The following is an 18966-nucleotide window of genomic DNA, read 5'->3' as shown; positions in this document are numbered from 1 at the left end:
AGAGGTTTGTACAAAGATCCTTGACAATAGTGAGTGTACATAATATCTTTCATACAGGTATACATAGAACATTGATGGTGTACAGGATATAGTAACAGCATTACACATACTAAAGAATTGTGGTTCAATGTCAATGTCCCAACGGGAACTCAAGACAATATTAATTATGCAAATATATCACCATGAGCATTGTTAACATTAACAAAAACAACTGTCCGTAATTTACCATTCACATTTGACGATTATCTATCTTGTGCGCAGATCATGATCGGGTGTGTATGCGTACCTAGCGACATGAGGGTTAGGTCAAGTCTGCAGTGTGTGTGCCACAGATGTTGGTTTATTTGAGAAGGAGCAGAGGTGGGTTTTCCGTCGGGGCACGGACACCACTGGACTCAATGACTCCATTCCATGGAGCCATTTGCGATGACCTATGGGCTCATATCTATAAGCACGATCTCTTATAGCATTGGCTAAACCCTTATTTAACCTACAAATCAACCTCATTAACGCATCACTTATTCATCCATCTGTAAGTGATACCCCAACCCCTCCTGGACTCATGCCTTCATATCTCCGATATGGGAGCACCTTGAAAAAATATGGGACGCAGCAGCTGTTGCATGTGGACACAGCTTGCATTCGTAAAAATCTCAATTTTTAGGTCTTGCGACCTATCGAGCGGAGCGAGAATTCAAGTGGCGAAAACATCGTCAAACCAAAGGGCTTTCAGCCCCGCGGTTTTCTTGTAGTTCACGTGAACCACGTGATTAAACATGCGCGCGCATTCAGGGCCAGCCCAGCACATCAAAGGGCTTCTCCTCCCCTAATTATTCATGGCCGGCCGCAGGCCGGCCGTACTTTCAGTTTCCCGAAACGGCTTCTCCTCACCTAATTAGGGGAGGAGAAGACCTTTGATGTGCTTCACACCAATGCGCCTCACAGTTATTCCTAAGTCAGTACTCTGCCTCTGCCCAAGACCTGCCTTCTAACACTTTGAGCCTCGCAGGCAGGCCGTGGCCAATTGCTGCTTGTTTGTATTTGCTTCGGCTGCCATTCTTTATTTCACTTTGTCTCCGTGCGTGCATTTATTTTTACTTGCAGAGCCTTTTTCCAATACTTGAACTCATTCGCCCTTAAAGCAACGTCCGCATGTGGTTTCTTAAATAACCAAAGTAAAACATTTATGAAAAAATGTGCTGTTCGTTCAGCGACCTCTTTCAAAATCCTTATTTTTACAATATGTGGTGAAACTATTTGATGTATGTTTACAGTTCACTCGGCCGCAAGGACACCTTGGCTAATCTGCAGTTTCCCTCAGCAACATTAAATTCCACTGATAAGCTCTTTCGACGTGAATGCATTCTGTTCTGCTGCGGCTCGTGTTAGTCCATACTGGTCTGCATCGGTTCTTTCTAGGATTATATCGACCAGCATAGAAGAAAAACAACCTATTTGTTATTTACACCCAACAGTCTGCTGCAATTTGCTGAAAACCCCACCAAATATCAGCTGACGTCCGGCTCGGTCAGGTTTTCAGCTCCTTTTTTGTTAACATTGAATTGCAACCGGGCAAAGCTTGCTAAGCAGGTCCTGTCCAGAGAAATGGCCATTCATCCGAAACTCGTCGGCTGGCTTGAATATGTTCCACAAAGTGGCACATTCTGCAGATCGGCTTTTTTTCCGATGGGAAAGAGCTTTGGGATTGAATACAGAGAAATGTTATGAAGTTGTGTGATCATTTTGGAGGTGGGAGGATCACACATTGTTTGTGGCGACGGGATGTGGGTCTCAGCAGTTCCTTGAGTACTGCTACTTGTTTTCCTTGTGTTCGTTGCCAGTAAACACAGCTGGCTTACAAGCCGAGAGCACCGAGGAACAGTAGGAAAACACATTTGAAAGCGTTTGTACAGCCCGTTTGGCAATCTTTCTGCAGGTCGGCTTTGATCAAGGGATTCTTGAGAGAAGGCAACAATCTTTTCTTCTTGTCCTGGGACATTAAACTCCGCGGTCAGACTCATCAGTCAAAAATGAGAAAAAGGAAAGGTCAACAAGCTTACTAGCAATATGAACTTTGCAGCTGGGAAATGTTAACCATGAGCTCCGCAAGTGACACTGTCACCAGTACAGTGACGTCTTCTTCGTTTCTAAGCACTGTGTTAGTTTGTGTGGAGGAAACTCTAGCTCAGATTCCCAACAGATATGTTCCTTGAGTATGCAAAACACTCAAAATGTCCAAATCATATGTAAATTCTTATTTCCCCAGCGTGTGTCTGTCGTCACGCAGCATAGCCAGCGGACCCTGTGCTCGATGAACTAACCTGGCACAGAGAATAGGTGGGTGTACAGCACTGATGTGGCATGCAGAGGTGGGCGAGCCAATACATTAGCAGAAATATCTGAGCCAAAGGGTCAGCTCTGGCTCTAAAGGCCCATGCACGAGACCAGCCCTGCAAATATCCGGCATATAAATCATGCAAAAAACATCATGTTGGAATACAATATGGCAGGGCCGGCTTTAGGGCAGTCCGTCTGGTGCGGCCCACTGGGTGCTGATCTGGAAAGGGGCAGTGGCGTAGCAAGGTCAGGTGGTACACGGTGCGGAAAAGTACTTGTCACCCCCGGCTTGGCAAAAATATGTTTAAAACACATATTTTTTCCATTTTGTCACCCCTCCTCAGTGATGACACCCGGGGCGCCCGCACCCACCGCACCCCCTTTCCTACACCACTAGAGGGCGCTGAACTCAGGGTAGGCGCTGTACTTAGCAATAACTTACAATTTCAAAACACCTTCTGCAGACTTCCTTGTGCATCTGGCTATCAGGCAGCAATAAAAATTGTAAGATAACTGTGTGATTAATATTCCTTTCTTAGAGAGACAGATCGAAATTTTGTCTAGGTACATTTCACCTTAAATTTTTGTAGAGTTCACTTTTACATCTACATCCCATGTGAGTAAGGTGAGGATAGTTGTGCATATCCTCGTCCTGAAGGAGTTCTTACACTCCGAAACATGTTGATGCACTTTTGAGGTTGACGTACCCTAATATGCAGTAAACAACCTCACCCTGCACCCTTTTAATGATACCAGCCGAGGGCTTAATAAAAACTTTTTTTTTTTCTCCTACGAGCCAGGTATCGTTTAACCACCACTTTTCACCTACTCACAACTCACACACACCAACACATAGCTCACTTTCAGTGCTCCTACGTAGTCGTGAGTCGCAGCACGCCGCATCCCGTAGGGGGGTGCGAAGACCCCAATGATGAGGCATGACACCAAGGGGCCTGTTGGTGTGTGAGGGGTATTCAAAACAACACTGTGTGCTCCCCACCATTGTGGGGATCACTACCACTACCAGAGTGGATTCTATTTTGTTTATGTAAATTGCCAGGGGAGGCCAAATCCACTTCCTCCTCTCCCTCCCTCCTCTTGTTATATTCTTGTTCTTGACAGCGCACAGCTGTGGGAGCCCCTCCTTGACTTGGACACACATAGACAATCGCCACACACTACATCCAACGCCTAAACCCCTTTCCTTAACCAACATCAGAATGGAGGATGAACACGGCCTTACCTTCTGTGAGGACGATATTGACAGGATTCTTGCGGAAGTCAATCCTTTTGAAGGATTAAGCAACAATGACCCAGGCCCAGCAGTGGCAGACTGGGATGAACTAACAAACTTAAGGAAAGTCCAGATTAGGGCTGCCTTACATGGTCTCCTTATGAGGGAATATCTAAGGAACAAAATAGCCCCTCTAGGCCTCATAGTAAAAAACGAACCCTTCATTTTTCAAGACGATCTCGTGTTTAAAAAAGCCTGGTCCCTTATCTCCTAGCATTGTACCAGAGATTGGCTGGTATTGATAGTACAAACAGCCACAAGAAAATCACAGGAACTTAAGGTAGAGATTCAGAAACTTGAGATACAACTCAAAACATTCATTTCACCTGCAGCCCTGAACAAAGGGTTGGAGGAACTTAATCGACAAATGACTGACTTTGAGATCACTCTAAAGCAAAGCAAGTGTAACAAACTTAAAAAAGACAAGGATCGGTTCACGGCTGAGAGGGCATATCCCTATACAAAAGCTGATTATGTGGCTAATGGAAACACAAGTGACTGTGTGAGCTCAGATGGTAGCTCCACCAGCACCAACTCTGGTAGTTTCCAACAAAGAAAACAACAAAGAGGAGGTTACCACCAGCAGAGAACTCCATTTCCACCCCAAAGAGGCTGGAGAGGCTTTCAAGGGCCTCCACAATTCAACCCTTACCAAGGCCAATTCCAATTCCCGCAATATCAATACGGCCCACCACCAATGGGACCAAATCTACCCACAATGGGGGCCAGACCCAACTGCCACACCCCAAAACCCTCAGCCTTTTTTATCGTGGGGCCACGGACCCCACAGAGGCATGAACAAGAAAGGGAACAACGTCACCTGGCAGCCAGCGGACGAGGCAGACCCCAGGGTCCACACCAGGAGCATGACAGCGAACCAAGCCTCAACAAGCAAGAGGGGAACTTAGTCATCAACATATCCCCCTGGCCTTTAACAGAACTACAGAACTAGGTACTTAATAAGGGCCTGGGGTATGTTCCTACCAACAAACCTGACCCTTTCCGCTTACACAAGGAGATCCAAGACTTTGTGAGAACTATCAAGTTGAAAGCATTCTTCAAAAACCAAGAGCCGACCCCGGATCCTTCAGACACGGGTTTGAGGCCAAAATCGACTTTCACGCCATTGGACAACCAACTCCCTGTTGAAGTCCTGGCATTTGAGAAGGCCATTATGCTCGAACTCAGCAAACTAAACACCAACCAGAACATATTTCAGAATATGAGCAAACTGGAGAACGAGGCAATAAGGGAACTCTCGCAGAACAAACAATTGACCATAAAACCTGCAGACAAAGGCGGGGCAGTGGGTATCCAAACTACAACCGCATACGATCAAGAATGTAGGAGACTCCTATCTGATAGGAGACACTACCAGGTTCTCTTGGATGACCCCACTGAATCCTTACGTGTACAGATAGGGGCTTAATAAAAACTTTTTATTATTTTTTCTCTTACGAACCAGGTATCTTTTAACCACCACTTTTTACCTCCTCACCACTCACACTTGTTTCCCTCACACACACCAACACATAGTTCACTTTCAGTGCTCCTACGTAGTCGTGAGTCGCAGCACGCCGCATCCGAAGACCCCAATGATGAAGCATGACACCAAGGGGCCTGTTGGTGTGTGAGGGGTATTTAAAACAACACTGTGTGCTCCCCACCATTGTAGGGATCACTACCACTACCAGAGTGGATTCTATTTTGTTTATGTACAGTGTGCGACTTCATGAGTTGGGCATGGAGATTCCCATTACCACACATGTGCAGCACATCAACTGTACCTACATGTACTGGGCACGCACACGGAAGGTTAGTGCAAGGGTCTTGGGCTCACACCAAAGCAGCACAGTAGTCTGTACTTTCATCAGACACAGGAAAGAGGTCTGGTCATAACTAATGTCCCGCAAAACTTGGTACGCTGCCACTTTAAGTGGCTAACTCAGGACATGGAAGTAGTGTCTTCTCAGTTATAAGGGCACGCTTAGTACGCCACTGCAGGTCACCAAACAGGTACTGATCTGGGCTTCAGGGAGCTATAACATTACAGTTTTGCACAACACAGGAACACATTCCTTATTAACACTGGTGATACAAGGACACAACCCTCTACCAAGGAGGGAGCTAAGACGTGCAACCCTCTGCCAGGACTAATGACACAATACAAGAGCACAATACTACCAGGACTAGTGTCACATCACAGGAGCACAACCGTCTACCTGTATACTAGTAACACGTACAGTAGCACAACCCTCTACCAGCAGTGGAGACATACCCGACTCCACAAAATGTCTGACTCCAGTCATTTTTGGTGACGAATGAGAAACCGCTCTCCACTGCTGAACCCCTCCTATTCCTACTGGGATGAGGCGTGCCTCATGTGATAACACACTGGCTCCTGCTCTAAGCCGCAGTGTGATATACCTCACCTGAAAAAAAAAAAAAAGAAACAATTGATGGATGGAATGCTGCACAATGCGAACATTCACCCCCAGTCACAAGGGTCTGGGTTTAATCCATCATTCTTTTGCTCACCACCCCACCCCAGTTTGGACCCAGCCATATGCAAACCAGTCTTGCCCCTGTTCCTTATGGGAACAGTCCAGCCCGAACTGCTAAGTCAGGTCTTGGCTGATGAGGGCTGAAAGTCAGAAACCGGTCCTTGAATGCTTGTTTCCTGTCCAGGGAGGACCTGGCCTGGCTGTTTGGGCTGGACTGTTCCCATTGGGCGCTGGGTCAATACTGATTTGCATATGGCTGCGTCCAAACTGAAATGGCATGGTGAGTTAAAAAACATGGGTTCAGGCCCAGAACTCTGTATTTGTGTAAATCTATGACATTGTTCTGCATTCTGTCCATCAATTGTTCTTTTCGTACCTCAACTGATAACACACAGGCTCCGGCTCTAAGCCACATTGTGACATACCTCACATGATAACTCACAGCCTCTTATCTTAGGATAGGAAAGGATGTTTATCCAATCTCCTCACTCATCTTTTACAGAAATCGCTGAATTACCTTCAGAAACATTGATTTATCTCGTAATTCTGCATTTTGTAACAGAATGCACATACATTAATTATGATTTTGAACGTGAAATTACCACATCAGTGATTTCCCATCACTCTGAATGAGCGCCATTGTAGGACACCCCCTCAGCGTCTCCTTCTGGGTAAACACATCCATTGTGCTGGCAGGACAGGGGCAGCCTGCACTCCCCAAATCTTGTGTCTTCCCTCCCAAGGGCTGAAACTTCCTGGCCCCCCTTCTTTTACATCATCATTTGACTTCAGCCAGTGTCTCCCCTCAGCCCGACTCTGGGTCTTTGACTGTCTCTGCCTGCGGTGGGTTTCCTTCCTTGCACTCACTCCATGGATCGAGCTTCTCTCCAACTTCACAAATTCTGACCTCTCTACAGTTCATGAGGTGTCTGAGGAAAGGGGGAGGGCAGAACTGTGAGAAGGATGGAAGACGGTAGAAGGGAAGGTAGTAAGAGATTGCTGTTCAGAAATTAGGAAAAGCACATTATTGGTCTGATATTTTTTTAAGGAACTATCAACCCCTCCACCTGACCTCCGACTCCAAGGACGGCTCGTAGGAAGCTTTTTGATATCTAAACAGATTTTCTTTGTTTGACAGAACAAGCTAAGATCTGAGAAGAATACAATTGAATCTGAATTTGAAAAGCTGCGGCAGCTTCTGAAAGAAAATGAGCAGGCACTGCACAGAAGCCTGGAGGAGATGGAGAAGAAAATGACCATGGTAGAAAATGCAAATATCACCAAACTGTCCAATCAAATCACCTCTCTCAAGGCCCTGATAACGGAGATAGAAAAGAAGTCTGAGGCACCAGCGTGGGAACTCCTGAAGGTGAGATACTGTTTGGGAAATAAAACAAAAGGAAGTGAAATATTCATATTTGTGTGCATTACTAAATGTATGAGCGGAACACATATGATCTCCTGGCTGGGTCAATGCACAGCGACCCCATGCACTCCGAGAGCCGCACACAATATACAGACATGGATAATTTACATTGTCCCACTTGGTGCTGTGAGCCCAACTCAATTTACAAACTGTGAAATGTACAGTGACCGTTTACGGTGTGATATACAAGTTAATAACCCATCTAGTTACGAAATATTTATGTATTTTATCTATTGGGAGAATGCAAAACACCAAGAAATTCCAGTGACTAAATAATATATAAAGACCAAGGAGCAAAAAGTGTTAAAAGTTATATAGAAATGGAAAGCTTAATGAGTGACAACACCCGGGAGAAATGGAAAGAACCCACATTCCTTCTTTTCTAAGTTTGAAAACATTTCTGTTCTAATGTGGATACTTTTCTCCTGATGCAGGTGGCAACTTAGGTTTGCGTGCTCTGAACCTCTTGTTGGGGTGAACAGCTATATTTCTAGGGATTTGGAATCTGCAATGGAAAGCTGTTAGAAATGGGATTTCTGGCTAGCTGAGACTTGCGCCAAAGCGAGGCAGAAACCACCACTCTAGTCAGGATAAGGGAGTTACACTCCTAAAATGTCCCCGGTCACCCCCTTGGTAGCTTGGCATGAGCAGCTATGCTTATCCTAGAGGCAGTGTGTAAAGCATTTGCATATAACCAACAGTAATATCGTGTATGCACTACAAAAGGACACCACACCAGTTAAATAGCCAATATGTTTATATATTTTAAGAAAAGACCATGGGCCAGATGTAGGTGGCCATTTACCGACCGGTACCGGCCGATTTCGGCCGTTACCACGGTAAATGGTCATTTGTGATGTAGGGGCCCTATTTTACCGATTCGGTAAATCGGTAAAATACCAAATCGGTATTTTTACCGATTCAGTAACTTGCAGATGTAGGTGGGACTCTTCTGAGTCCCACAGGCCTTACAGAATCGGTATTTTACCACCCAATCCAATTGGGTGGTAAAATACCGAATCCAGGTGTGCATGCACACCTGTGCCATGTGACACACAGACATGCCCTTAGGGCATGTATGTGTGCCACATGGCACACAAGCCTGTAATTGGGGTGCCAGAGGGTGTCAAAGTGACACCCCCTGCACCCTTGCAAGAATAGGTAATTACCGAATCGGTAAATACCGATTCGGTATTCCACATTGATTCCTATGGGCTTCAAGGCCCATAGGAATCAATGGGGGATACCGATTCGGTATTTACAGAATCGGTAAATACCGAATCTTACAGATTTGGTATTTACCGAATCAGAATTACCTACATTTCCCCACCTCTAATTTACCACTTCTTAAATACAGAATCGGTATGATTCGGAATTTTAGAAGTGGTAAATTAGATTTACCTACTTCGGGCCCCAAATATGATAAAAATCCACAATAGTATCTGCCGTTATCAAGTTTCAAACACAGCTCCTTGATGTCGATAGCTCCGTCTGGGGCTATCGCGGTGTTGTAAACAACAAATCCAACAGTTCTGACTGGTGCAAAGTGCAGCGGTGTGGTGCAGAGTGCAATGCCCTCAGGTCGTGTTGCGAGCAGCGGCTAGGTGGCGGCGTCAGATGGCGTCCTCGGTGAGACCAGGGTCACGGTGCGAGATGAAGTCGGTGCTCGCCACGGTGCGGGCAGGTCACGGTGCAAGCAGCTGCGTCGTCGTTGCTGAAACACTGTCATCGGTTAATGAACAGGATTCAATGGCACTGGCGTTGGTAGGCCAAGGCTGCGGTGCTGGATAAGGGCGGCGATTTGTGTGACTTACAAGCGGTGCCAACGAACCTCGGTGCAAGCAGGGGCGTAGATTTAGGCTTTGAACGTCTGCATCAGGGAGGCCAAGGCGTCCTCGTGAAGCCGGGCGGTGCAGAGTGCGGTGCCCACAGGTCGCGGTGCGAGCAGTGGCTCAGAGGCGGAGTCAACAGGTATCATCTGTGAGACCAGGGTCGCAGTGCGGCGTTGCAGCTGTGCTCTCTGCGGTGTCAAAGCTTCGGTGGCGGCATCAACATGCATCGTTGGTGAGACCAAGGTTGCAGTGCGGCAGTGCCCTCTGCTGTGCCTTCAGGACACGGAGTCTACAGCGGCGTTGTAGACGTCGTTGAGTTGCTTTTCCTCTGTTTGCAGCACACACATACAGTCCCCAGTGCTGCGGGCAATAGAGCTTGAAGTCTTTGTGGTTCCTGAGACTTCGTGAACAGGGGGCAATCTCTACCTCAAGCCCTTGGAGAGACTCACAAATTAGGTTGCAGAAAGTCCAGTCCATGCCTTTTACTGCCCAAGACAGAAGCAGCCAATGCAGGTCAGCCCAGCAAAGCAGTCGTTTCTTTTTGCAAATTCTCTGGCTCTTCTTGTCTCAGATGAGTTCTAAAGTTCAGGGGGTTGGGCCCCAGTATTTGTACACAACAATCCTTTGATCTTTCAGGCAGAGTGTGTCTGTGTCCTGACGGAACCTATCCGGCCTACTCTGGTGTGATTTCCTGGCAGGAGGTGGAGACTGCATTGTCAGAGGCAGACCAGACCCTTTGAGGTGCAAGGAAATCTCCCCCCACTTCCCCCATCGCAGCCCAGGTCTATTCAGCCCTTACCTTACATACCTAGACTATCTGGAGTCCCATCCGCTCTCCCGCCTTCTGTCATCCTAAACCCAGACAGGCAATCCACATTCCAGCAGAGGCACTCAGGACGGCCTCGCAAAATAATACCCACTTTCTAAAAGTGGCCTTTATGAACTCAGAATAAAAAGGACACCCTCGCTAAAAGCTGCGTCTTTAGATACTGAGTTCAGGCATATTAAACTTTATTTCTTTACCTCCTTCCCCTGGCCTGTTGGGTTTATACGATGTTATAACCGGACTACCCGATCCATCCTACGGGGGAAGGGGTGACCTTACAATAGTGAAGAGCGAATTTGGCTGTATTCACTATCAGGACACGCCTCATACAATGCACCCTGCCCATCGGGGTACCTACGTGCAGACTCTGCGATGGCAGGTCTGAGTTACCTTTTTTTGTGCTACGTGCATGGGTGGCACAATCCGTGCTGGAGGCCCACGAGTAGCGTTTGATTCACAAGCCCCGGCACCCATAGTGCACTTTACTAGGGACTGACATGCAAATCAAATTTCCAATCATGAAAACATCAATCCATAACATACTTTACCATGATCAGCAGTGCAAAAAGTGCACAGAAATGTTAAGCCAGCAAAAACAGTAAAAATCGGGAGGTCAAAAAGCAAAAACTCAGGGGAAAGAGGCCAAGTCTAACACATGCCCCCTCCAGCTGAAAGTAGAAAGAACTACCCACCCTCCTGGGAGTTCTCTTCACTAAGGTGGAAGAACCTGGACAGACCATCTGCATTGGCGTGTTCGGTGCCAGGGGGTGTTCCATCGTAAAGTCCATTCCCTGTAGGGAGATGGACCACCTCAGCAGTTTTGGATTCTCACCCGTCATTTGCATCAACCATCTGAGGGGCCTGTGGTCGACCTGAACCCAGAAGTGAGTCCCAAACAGTATGGTCTCAGCTTCTTCAGCGCCCAGACCACAGCGAAAGCTTCCCTTTCTATGGCACTCCACCTCTGTTCCCTGGGAAGTAGTGAAGTAATCTGCTTCTTATGTATGCATCTCCCTGGCCCTGATTCTCTGCCTGATGCTCTAGCTATATGATGTCATTTGGAATGTTATTGATGTTTGTACTTTAACACCTTAGCTGCGTGTAAACATTTCTCCCCAGTGCTGCGCTGTCCATTAGAACTAGTGCTGAATGGACGTTCAATGGTCGTGCGCAGCACTGGGGAGGTAGCGCTGCTGACGACCATTGGCCGTCAGCAGCACTTAAGGGGTTAAGGTGGAGCTGTTGCAGAAGAAGGGCTAAGCAGCCAGGAGGCTGCTCCTGGTGGGGCTTATATTAAGCCTTACATTGGAACTTACTAAGCTGTAACTTGAAGAATAAACTACAACTACAAGAGCTGTCTACCAGACTTCATCTATTTCTACAAGAAGTCTCTGGCTAAGGAAGACTACAGGCTGATCTGGGCCCTCTTCGTTTTTTTGTGAGAGCACCGCTCCCACTCCATGCTCTGAAGCGTTGGTCTGCGCAACAAATTCCTTGGAGAAGTTTGGTGCCTTGAGCAAGGGTGCCGTGCACATGGCGGCCTGCAGATCATCAAAATCCTTCTGGCAGGACTCAGTCCAGATCACCTTCTTTGGCTGCTTCTTGGAAGTCCGCTTTGTTAAGGGGGAAACAATGGTGCCGTATCCCTTAACAAACCTCCTGTAGTACCCAGTGAGTCCCAAGAAGGCCATCACCTCCATCTGGGTCTTGGGGGGGGCTCCCAAGCCAGAATGGTGTCAATCTTGGGCTGTAGGGGTGCCACCTGGCTGCTCCCTACCTGGCGTCGCAAGTACACCACCGACCCCTGCCAGATCTGGCACTTACTGGCCTTAATCGTGAGACCTGTTTTCTGCAGCGCCTTCCACACTTAAACAAGGTGCTGCAGGTGTTCGCCCCAACTGGAGCTGAACACCGCAATGTCGTCCAGGTATGCAGCGTTGAATTCCTCCAGCCCAGCCAACACCTGGTTGACCAACCTCTGAAAGGTGGCAGGGGCATTCCTCAATCCGAAGGGCATCACACGGATCTGGTAATTTCCTTACGGGGTTGAGAACGCGGATCTTTCTTTGACCCCATCAGTTAGAGCAATCTGCCAGTACCCCGACGTTAAATCAAACGTACTAAGGAATTTGGCAGCGCCCAACCGATCGATGAGCTCATCAGCTCGGTATGTGGTGTGCGTCAGTCGAGGGACGGCATTGATCCCCCAGTAGTCCACACAGAACCGCAGTTCTGTGGTGGCACCGGGTGTTGTAGCCTTCGGGACCAAGACCATGGGGTTGGCCCATGGACTGCTGGACGTCTCAACCACCCCTAACGCCAACATCTTCGTGGTATACCAGTGAGTAACACCTGTGGTCAAGGAGAATAGCGGGGCAAACTGCCCCAGCAACTGGTGACAAGCGCTCTGTTGCTCAGCGATTAGGGTGGGGGAGAGGATCACACCATCCACCGACCCATCCCCCTCTTGGGCAGACAGGAGGTCTGGGAGAGGCTCACTCTCTGCTTCCTCCCAGTCGTCTGTCGCCAAGAGCATGCTCACTTCGGACCTCTCGAAATGGGGCTTGAGGTGGTTCAGGTGGAGGACACTTAAAGGGTCCCGGGGAGCCTGCAAATGCACCAGGTAGGTGACTTCATTTTTGCACTCCACCATCACAAAGGGCCCGGTCCACTTGTCCTGCAAGGCACAAGGTTCCACTGGGGCCATAACCCACACTTTTTGCCCAGGTTAAAACTCGACCAGAGTGGCATTCTGTTCATACCACTTCTTCATTTCTTCCTGGCTGGCCTCGCGGTTCGCCTGAGCGAGTTTCATGAATCGGGCAGTTTGGTTTCGGAAGACCAGTATGTAGCTGAACACATCCTGGGGCGTGTTTCTGGGAGCGGCCTCCTAGCCTTCCTTCACCAAGCTTAGAGGCCCTCGCACCGGGTAACCGTACTGAAGCTCAAAGGGACTGAACCCGAGAGACTTCTGGGGTACCTCCCTGTACGCAAAGAGAAGGCACAGTAAGAGGACGTCCCACTTTCGCCTCATGGGTCCGGTGAGACCCTTGATCAAGCCCTTCAAAGTCTGGTTGAACCTTTCCTCCAGACCGTTACCTTGGGGGTGGTAAGGGGTGGTGAACTTGTAAGTAACACCACACTCCTTCCACAATGATGTCATATACTTCGATATGAAATTGGTCCCCCTGTCAGAAACCACCTCTCTGGTGAACCCCATGCGGGAGAAGATCCCCATTAACACCCGGCCCACCACTGGCGCTGTCAGTGTCCTGAGAGGGATTGCCTCTGGGTACCGGGTGGCATGGTCCACCAAGACCAGGATAAACCTTTTGCCCATGGCTGTCTTGGGATCCAGTGGCCCCACAATGTCCATCCCTACCCTCTCGAAGGGTGTTCCAACAATGTGGAACGGTTGGAGAGGAGCTTTGACCTTCCTCCCACTCTTGCCACTTGCCTGGCAAGTTTGGCAAGACAGACAATGCACATCCAACTGCCTTCGCATTTGGGGCCAGAAGAAATGGGTGACAAGTCAAAGGTCTTATCCTGCCCCAAATGTCCTGCCAAAGGCACGTCGTGAGCCAGACCCAGTAGGAAGGTCCGGAAACGCTGGGCTGACCCAGGTTCCGTGACCTTAGGCTCGCTGTACAGGAGATGATTCTCACAGTAGATCCAATGTGACCCGGACTGATCATCAGTCGCCTGGGCTGCGGCCTGCCGCCGCAGACCCTCTAGAGAAGGGCACTCTTTCTGCTCCCGGCAGAACTCCTCCCTGGTGGGACCCACTTCTTGCTGCCAATGGGTCAGCTAAGAGATGTCTCCCAGCTCTGCTACCTGTTTCCCTGTAGGCACCAGGGCGTCCCCCTCAAGTTCCACCATCTCCCGGGCCGGGGGAACTTCGGGGTCCTGTTTCCAGCGCCCGACCCTTTCTCTTGGCAGGGACCTGGGCCACTGTTTCAGGCTCCGGGTCCCTCTGATCACCCTCTCTGGCCGCCATGGACCGAGTGGACAAGCATGCCCACTCTGGCAACCCAAACATCTCCAAGTGGGACCCGAGCTCAACATCCTTCCACAAGGACTGCTCCAGGTCGTTACCGAGCAGATCATCTACAGGCATGGAAGGGCTCACAACCACCATCAAGGGACCTGCGACCCATTGTCCCCTAGTGAGACCAGGCTCATTTCTGCCTCCTCCCCAAGCGCTACGCTAGCCAACACTTTGGACTACCCACTGGTGGGTGACTGCAACCCCTTTGAGCACCTGGGGTCCCCCTTCATGTGGCCCACCTGGTCACATGCAAAACATCTGCGGGGGGTGGTCTCAGCTGGCTTTCTGGTCGAGATCACTTGCTTCTTATCTCCGGGGGGATGGGAACCTTTACCCTGGGTTTTATTTTGGGGCCCTTTAGAGAACTCGTGTGTTTTACCTTTGTCCCCCCACCTTTCTGCTGGGGACCCTGCCCACCTTTGGCTGAGTCTCCCCCAAACGCTTTCTTGTGTACCCTGGTACTCACCCAGGGGTCCGCCTCCTTAGCAAGCTTCCTAGGGTCAGCTTACTATCAAGGTGCTAGTGCAGATCTGCAAAACATAGACTGGACCAGTGCTCCCATGCAATCAAATTGTAGAGCCCCTTATAATCTGTCACATTACTGCCTTTTACCCAGCCATCCAACGATCGGCAAAACACATCCACACACTCCAACCATGTGTTGGCATCGGACTTCTTAGTGGACCTAAACTAGTCCCTCTACTCTTCAGGAGTAAGACCATACTTAGTGAGGAGGGCGTCCTTCATGTCTGGATAGGTGAGGTGATTCCCCTTGCGCAAAGCTATTAAAGTGTCCCTCGCTTCTTCAGGGAAGAGGCCACAATCCTGCTCCCCAATTCTCCTCAGGGACCCCATTCATGTGGATTGCTGCCTCGTACCCCTGAAACCACCATTGTATGTCATACCCCCTTCTTGAATTCCTTGCCCACATTCTTAGGGATGTGCACGATTCTGTCTGCCGGTCTTGACAAATTGCTGACACCATCTGAGCCGGGCCTACTTCTTAGCTCTAGCTCCTTAAGACCTTGCTCATGGTCTAACATCATCTTCCTTTCTTCCATGGCTATTCTTTTGTTTTCCCTCTCACTTTCCATCCTGAGTTTTTCCAACTCTAACTACCTTGCTTCCCGCCAGGCCTCCAGTTTCTCAGGGGACAGGGCACTACTGCCTGGCTGGGAGGTTTCCCCTGCCCAACAGCACATCCACCCTAGAACTAGGCTCCTCCGCCTCTCCATTAAGATCACCAGATTGCCACTGGTGTTTCTGGCTGCTACCCAGGCCCTCAGCGCCTTTTGTGAGGTTTCTGACTTAGACTTTTAGGTTTTTGCAAACGGATTTCAATTCTCTAACAGTGTAGAGCTCCAACCTATCCTCCTCAAAGGCAATTTCCATGGAAGCAGCGGATGATGCTACTGATTCCGGCATGATGAAGTAGAAAGTTCACTTGGCAAGATCACAACAATCGGCCAAAAAGAAAACCGGCTAGTATGTAGTACGTAATGGTCTCCAATATGGTGGTAGTGCACATCAATCATTGTAAGTCACGTACAAACGCTGACAACCAGTGTTAGAAATAGGATTTCTGGCTAGCTGACACTTGCGCTAAAGCGAGGAAGAAACCACCACTCTAGTCAGGATAAGGGAGTTACACTACTAAAATAACCTCTGCTCATCCCCTTGGTAGCTTGGCACGCGCAGCTAGGCTTATCCTAGAGGTACTGTGTAAAGCGTTTGCGCGTTTGTGGAGAGGTGTGGCTCACTGGTTAGAGGCGGCAGACCCGAGTGCAGAGAACGGCCCGGGACCAGGGTTCGATTCCCGACGCGGCAGGGTCTTGGACCAGGATCAGCGGACTGATAATTCTCGCATCGGTGCCTACTCCGACCAGGGAGCACACTCGGCAACTCTGGGCATTAGCTTGCCTCATCTCCACAACGGCCCCACACAAACGCCGGGGATGCCTGGTTTCACCTTGGAGACCCCCAGGAGGGACTATCTCACAGGGAAAGCCAGGACGGGTTCCCCAGCGGTCTATAGCGCTACGAGGCCTCCGGGTAGCAGTGCGCTTTACAAGACACAACAATTTACATAACCAACAGTAATATCGTGTATACACAACAAAAGGACACCACACCAGTTTAGAAAAATAGCCAATATTTTTATATACTTTAAGACAAGACCAAATACGATAAAAATCCACAATACTATACTTAAAAATCTGCCGTTATCAAAATAAGTTTCAAACACAGTTCCTTGATGTCGATAGCTCGGTCCGGGGCTATCACAGTGTCGTGAACAACAGATCCAACAGTTATGGCTGGTCCGGGCCAGCTACGGTGTCGGAAAGAAAAGCCAACAGTACCTGTGAGAAATGCAGTGCGATGGGGACCTTTAAGTCACTCCCGTTGCAAGTCGAGCTCCTCTCTGATGGAATCAGGAGCACTGGCGCTGACAGGCGTCGGGTGCTGTGACGTGAAGTGCAGCGGTGAGGCGTGCGGTGCCCTCAGGTCACAATGCGAGCAGCGGCTCGGTGGCGGCATCTGATGGTGTCGTCGGTGAGACCAGGGTTAGGGTCCGAGTTGAAGGCAGTGCTCGTCACGGTGCGGGAAGGTCACGGGGCAAGCAGCGTTGCTGTCGTTGCTGAAGCGCTGTTGTCGGCTGACGAACGGGAGTCGATAGCACCGGTAGGCCAAGGCTACAGTGCGGGATGAGGGCGGTGCTTCGTGACTTACGAGAGGTGCCCTCCAATACGGTGCAAGCAGTGGCGTAGACTTCGGTGTAGAGCAACGGCGTCCGGGAGGCCAAGGCATCCTTGTGAAGCGAGGCGATGCAGAGTGCGGTGCCCACAAATTGCGGTTCGAGCAGTGGCTCGGTGGCGGCGTCAACAGGCTCCGTCGGTGAGACCAGGGTCACGGTGCGGCGTTGCGGCAGTGCTCTCTGTGGTGCCAAAGCAAGGCGTGAAGCGATGCGTTGCAGAGTGCGGTGCCCACCGGTTGCGGTGCAAGCAGCGGCTCAGAGGTGGCGTCAACAGGTGCGTCAGTGAGACCAAGGTTGCAGTGCGGCATGCCGTCTGCGGTGCCTTCAGGACACTGAGTCAGCAGCGGCATCGTAGGGCATCTGAGGGTGACGGAGCATCCCTCCGAGGGCGACCGAGCGCATCCCTCTTTAGTTCTACAGCCAGTTCTGAAAAGGTCTAAGTTGAAGTTGTTGATAATTACCATGACCTGTCAATGTTGGTAGAAACGTGTAATTTACCAATTAATCTAAACACATGTTCAAATGCCATATCTTCCTCTAGGAAAATGATAGATAATAAACCTATGTTTCCCCGGGTGACCAATTTGGGAATCAAGCCCACCACCAACTTAGCTAAAAGTTTGACCCATAGTTTTGCGTCAGTGTTGAGAAATGAAATGGGACCAGTTAGACCTACAGTCCAAGGGAGGCTCATCCTTCTTACAAGAGAGGACCACTCTTACCTCCTGCTAGAATGGTGGACCCTGACCAGTTGATACGACCTCCCGACTCATGTTGGATGCTCTCCCATGACCTTTTGATTTAACCTCTCTTGTAATGACAGGAAGATGACTCCTGACATGTTGATGAACATCTTGTGTCATCAAGGACGATGGCCCATGACCTATTGATGAACCTCAAAGGGTCCTATGCGTTTGGTTTATCTGATAATAGTGGTCCCCTGCTTGCTACCACTCACTAAGGCAGTCACTCTGACTTCTGATTACAATAGACCCGGCTTCTCCAACGAGTAGCTTGTGAGCTACTGGTTTCTCTCCTGCTACCTGCAAGTAGCTCTCACATGTGTAGCCAGCCTACTAATTTGCTTGGTTGAATTAATGTATGTCACTAAAATTCTGAAGCGTGTATTTAAGATGAATATGTATTCATTTTCAAAACTCATGAACTGATCTTTTGAGGAAAAATGGATTTCCAAAATATATTTAAAGCAGTTAAGTGATAAATCATGCAGCTTTGAAGAGACTTATTATTAATATTATTACCATGGGCCAGGGGCATTGCACCTATGGGCGTCCTGTATTACTCATGCAGCCTCGGAGAGGTGTAATATTAATATTATTACCATGGGCCGGGGGCATTGCACCTATGGCCATCATGTATTATTCATGCAGCTTTGTTCACAGATGTCGCAGAGTATTCTATCACAAATGCTGGCTCTCTGAGAGTGTCATCAATGTGTAGTCATTTGCTGTAAATCAATATAGCCACTACAGCCAACATGTGTTTCGCGATTTGAAACATTGGACCCAAAATCCTTGCCAATTCCTTCTTTAATAGTTTACATTTACTCTTAGAGTTATTCTCTAATTCTTATGAGGACACTTTCCCTTCTCCAGCTGTGAACCTGGTGTCACCCTCTAAGCAGTAGATTTGAGTCCTTACACTGACATGAACTAATAAAGCCACGCTGCATGCAACTCATAGACAACTTGTCCTAAAGAGTCCAATATTCCAAATCCTTTACTCCTGCTTGGTTCTTCCCTAAAAGTTTTATAGAGGGTCTTTCATTTCAGCCCCCTCACTCCACCAGCTCACCCCATGCTGGGATGAATTAATCCAGTGTTTGGCGGTAGCATCACACAAGTGGATCCTTTAAAAGTCCTTATCTGCCAAGAGGCGGTCACATTTCTTTGTCCTTCCTGGACAGCTGTGATCTAATTTCCT

General features: G+C 48.9%; 1 protein-coding gene across 1 annotated transcript in view; it reads left to right on the top strand.

The window, feature by feature from the left end:
- The window catches only part of LOC147710154 (E3 ubiquitin-protein ligase TRIM39-like), a 156340-nt gene that overhangs the window by 23839 nt on the left and 113535 nt on the right, over positions 1 to 18966 (top strand). Inside the window, exon 3 of the mRNA XM_086920845.1 lies at positions 7274 to 7504. Within this exon, the coding sequence (XP_086776971.1) occupies positions 7274 to 7504 (231 nt within the window). The remainder of the gene's footprint in view (positions 1 to 7273; positions 7505 to 18966) is intronic.

The sequence above is a fragment of the Lissotriton vulgaris genome, chromosome 5 (genome assembly GCF_964263255.1).
Source record: "Lissotriton vulgaris chromosome 5, aLisVul1.2, whole genome shotgun sequence".
NCBI classification, from domain to species: Eukaryota; Metazoa; Chordata; class Amphibia; order Caudata; family Salamandridae; genus Lissotriton; species Lissotriton vulgaris.
This window is presented reverse-complemented; position numbering and strand designations above follow the sequence as displayed.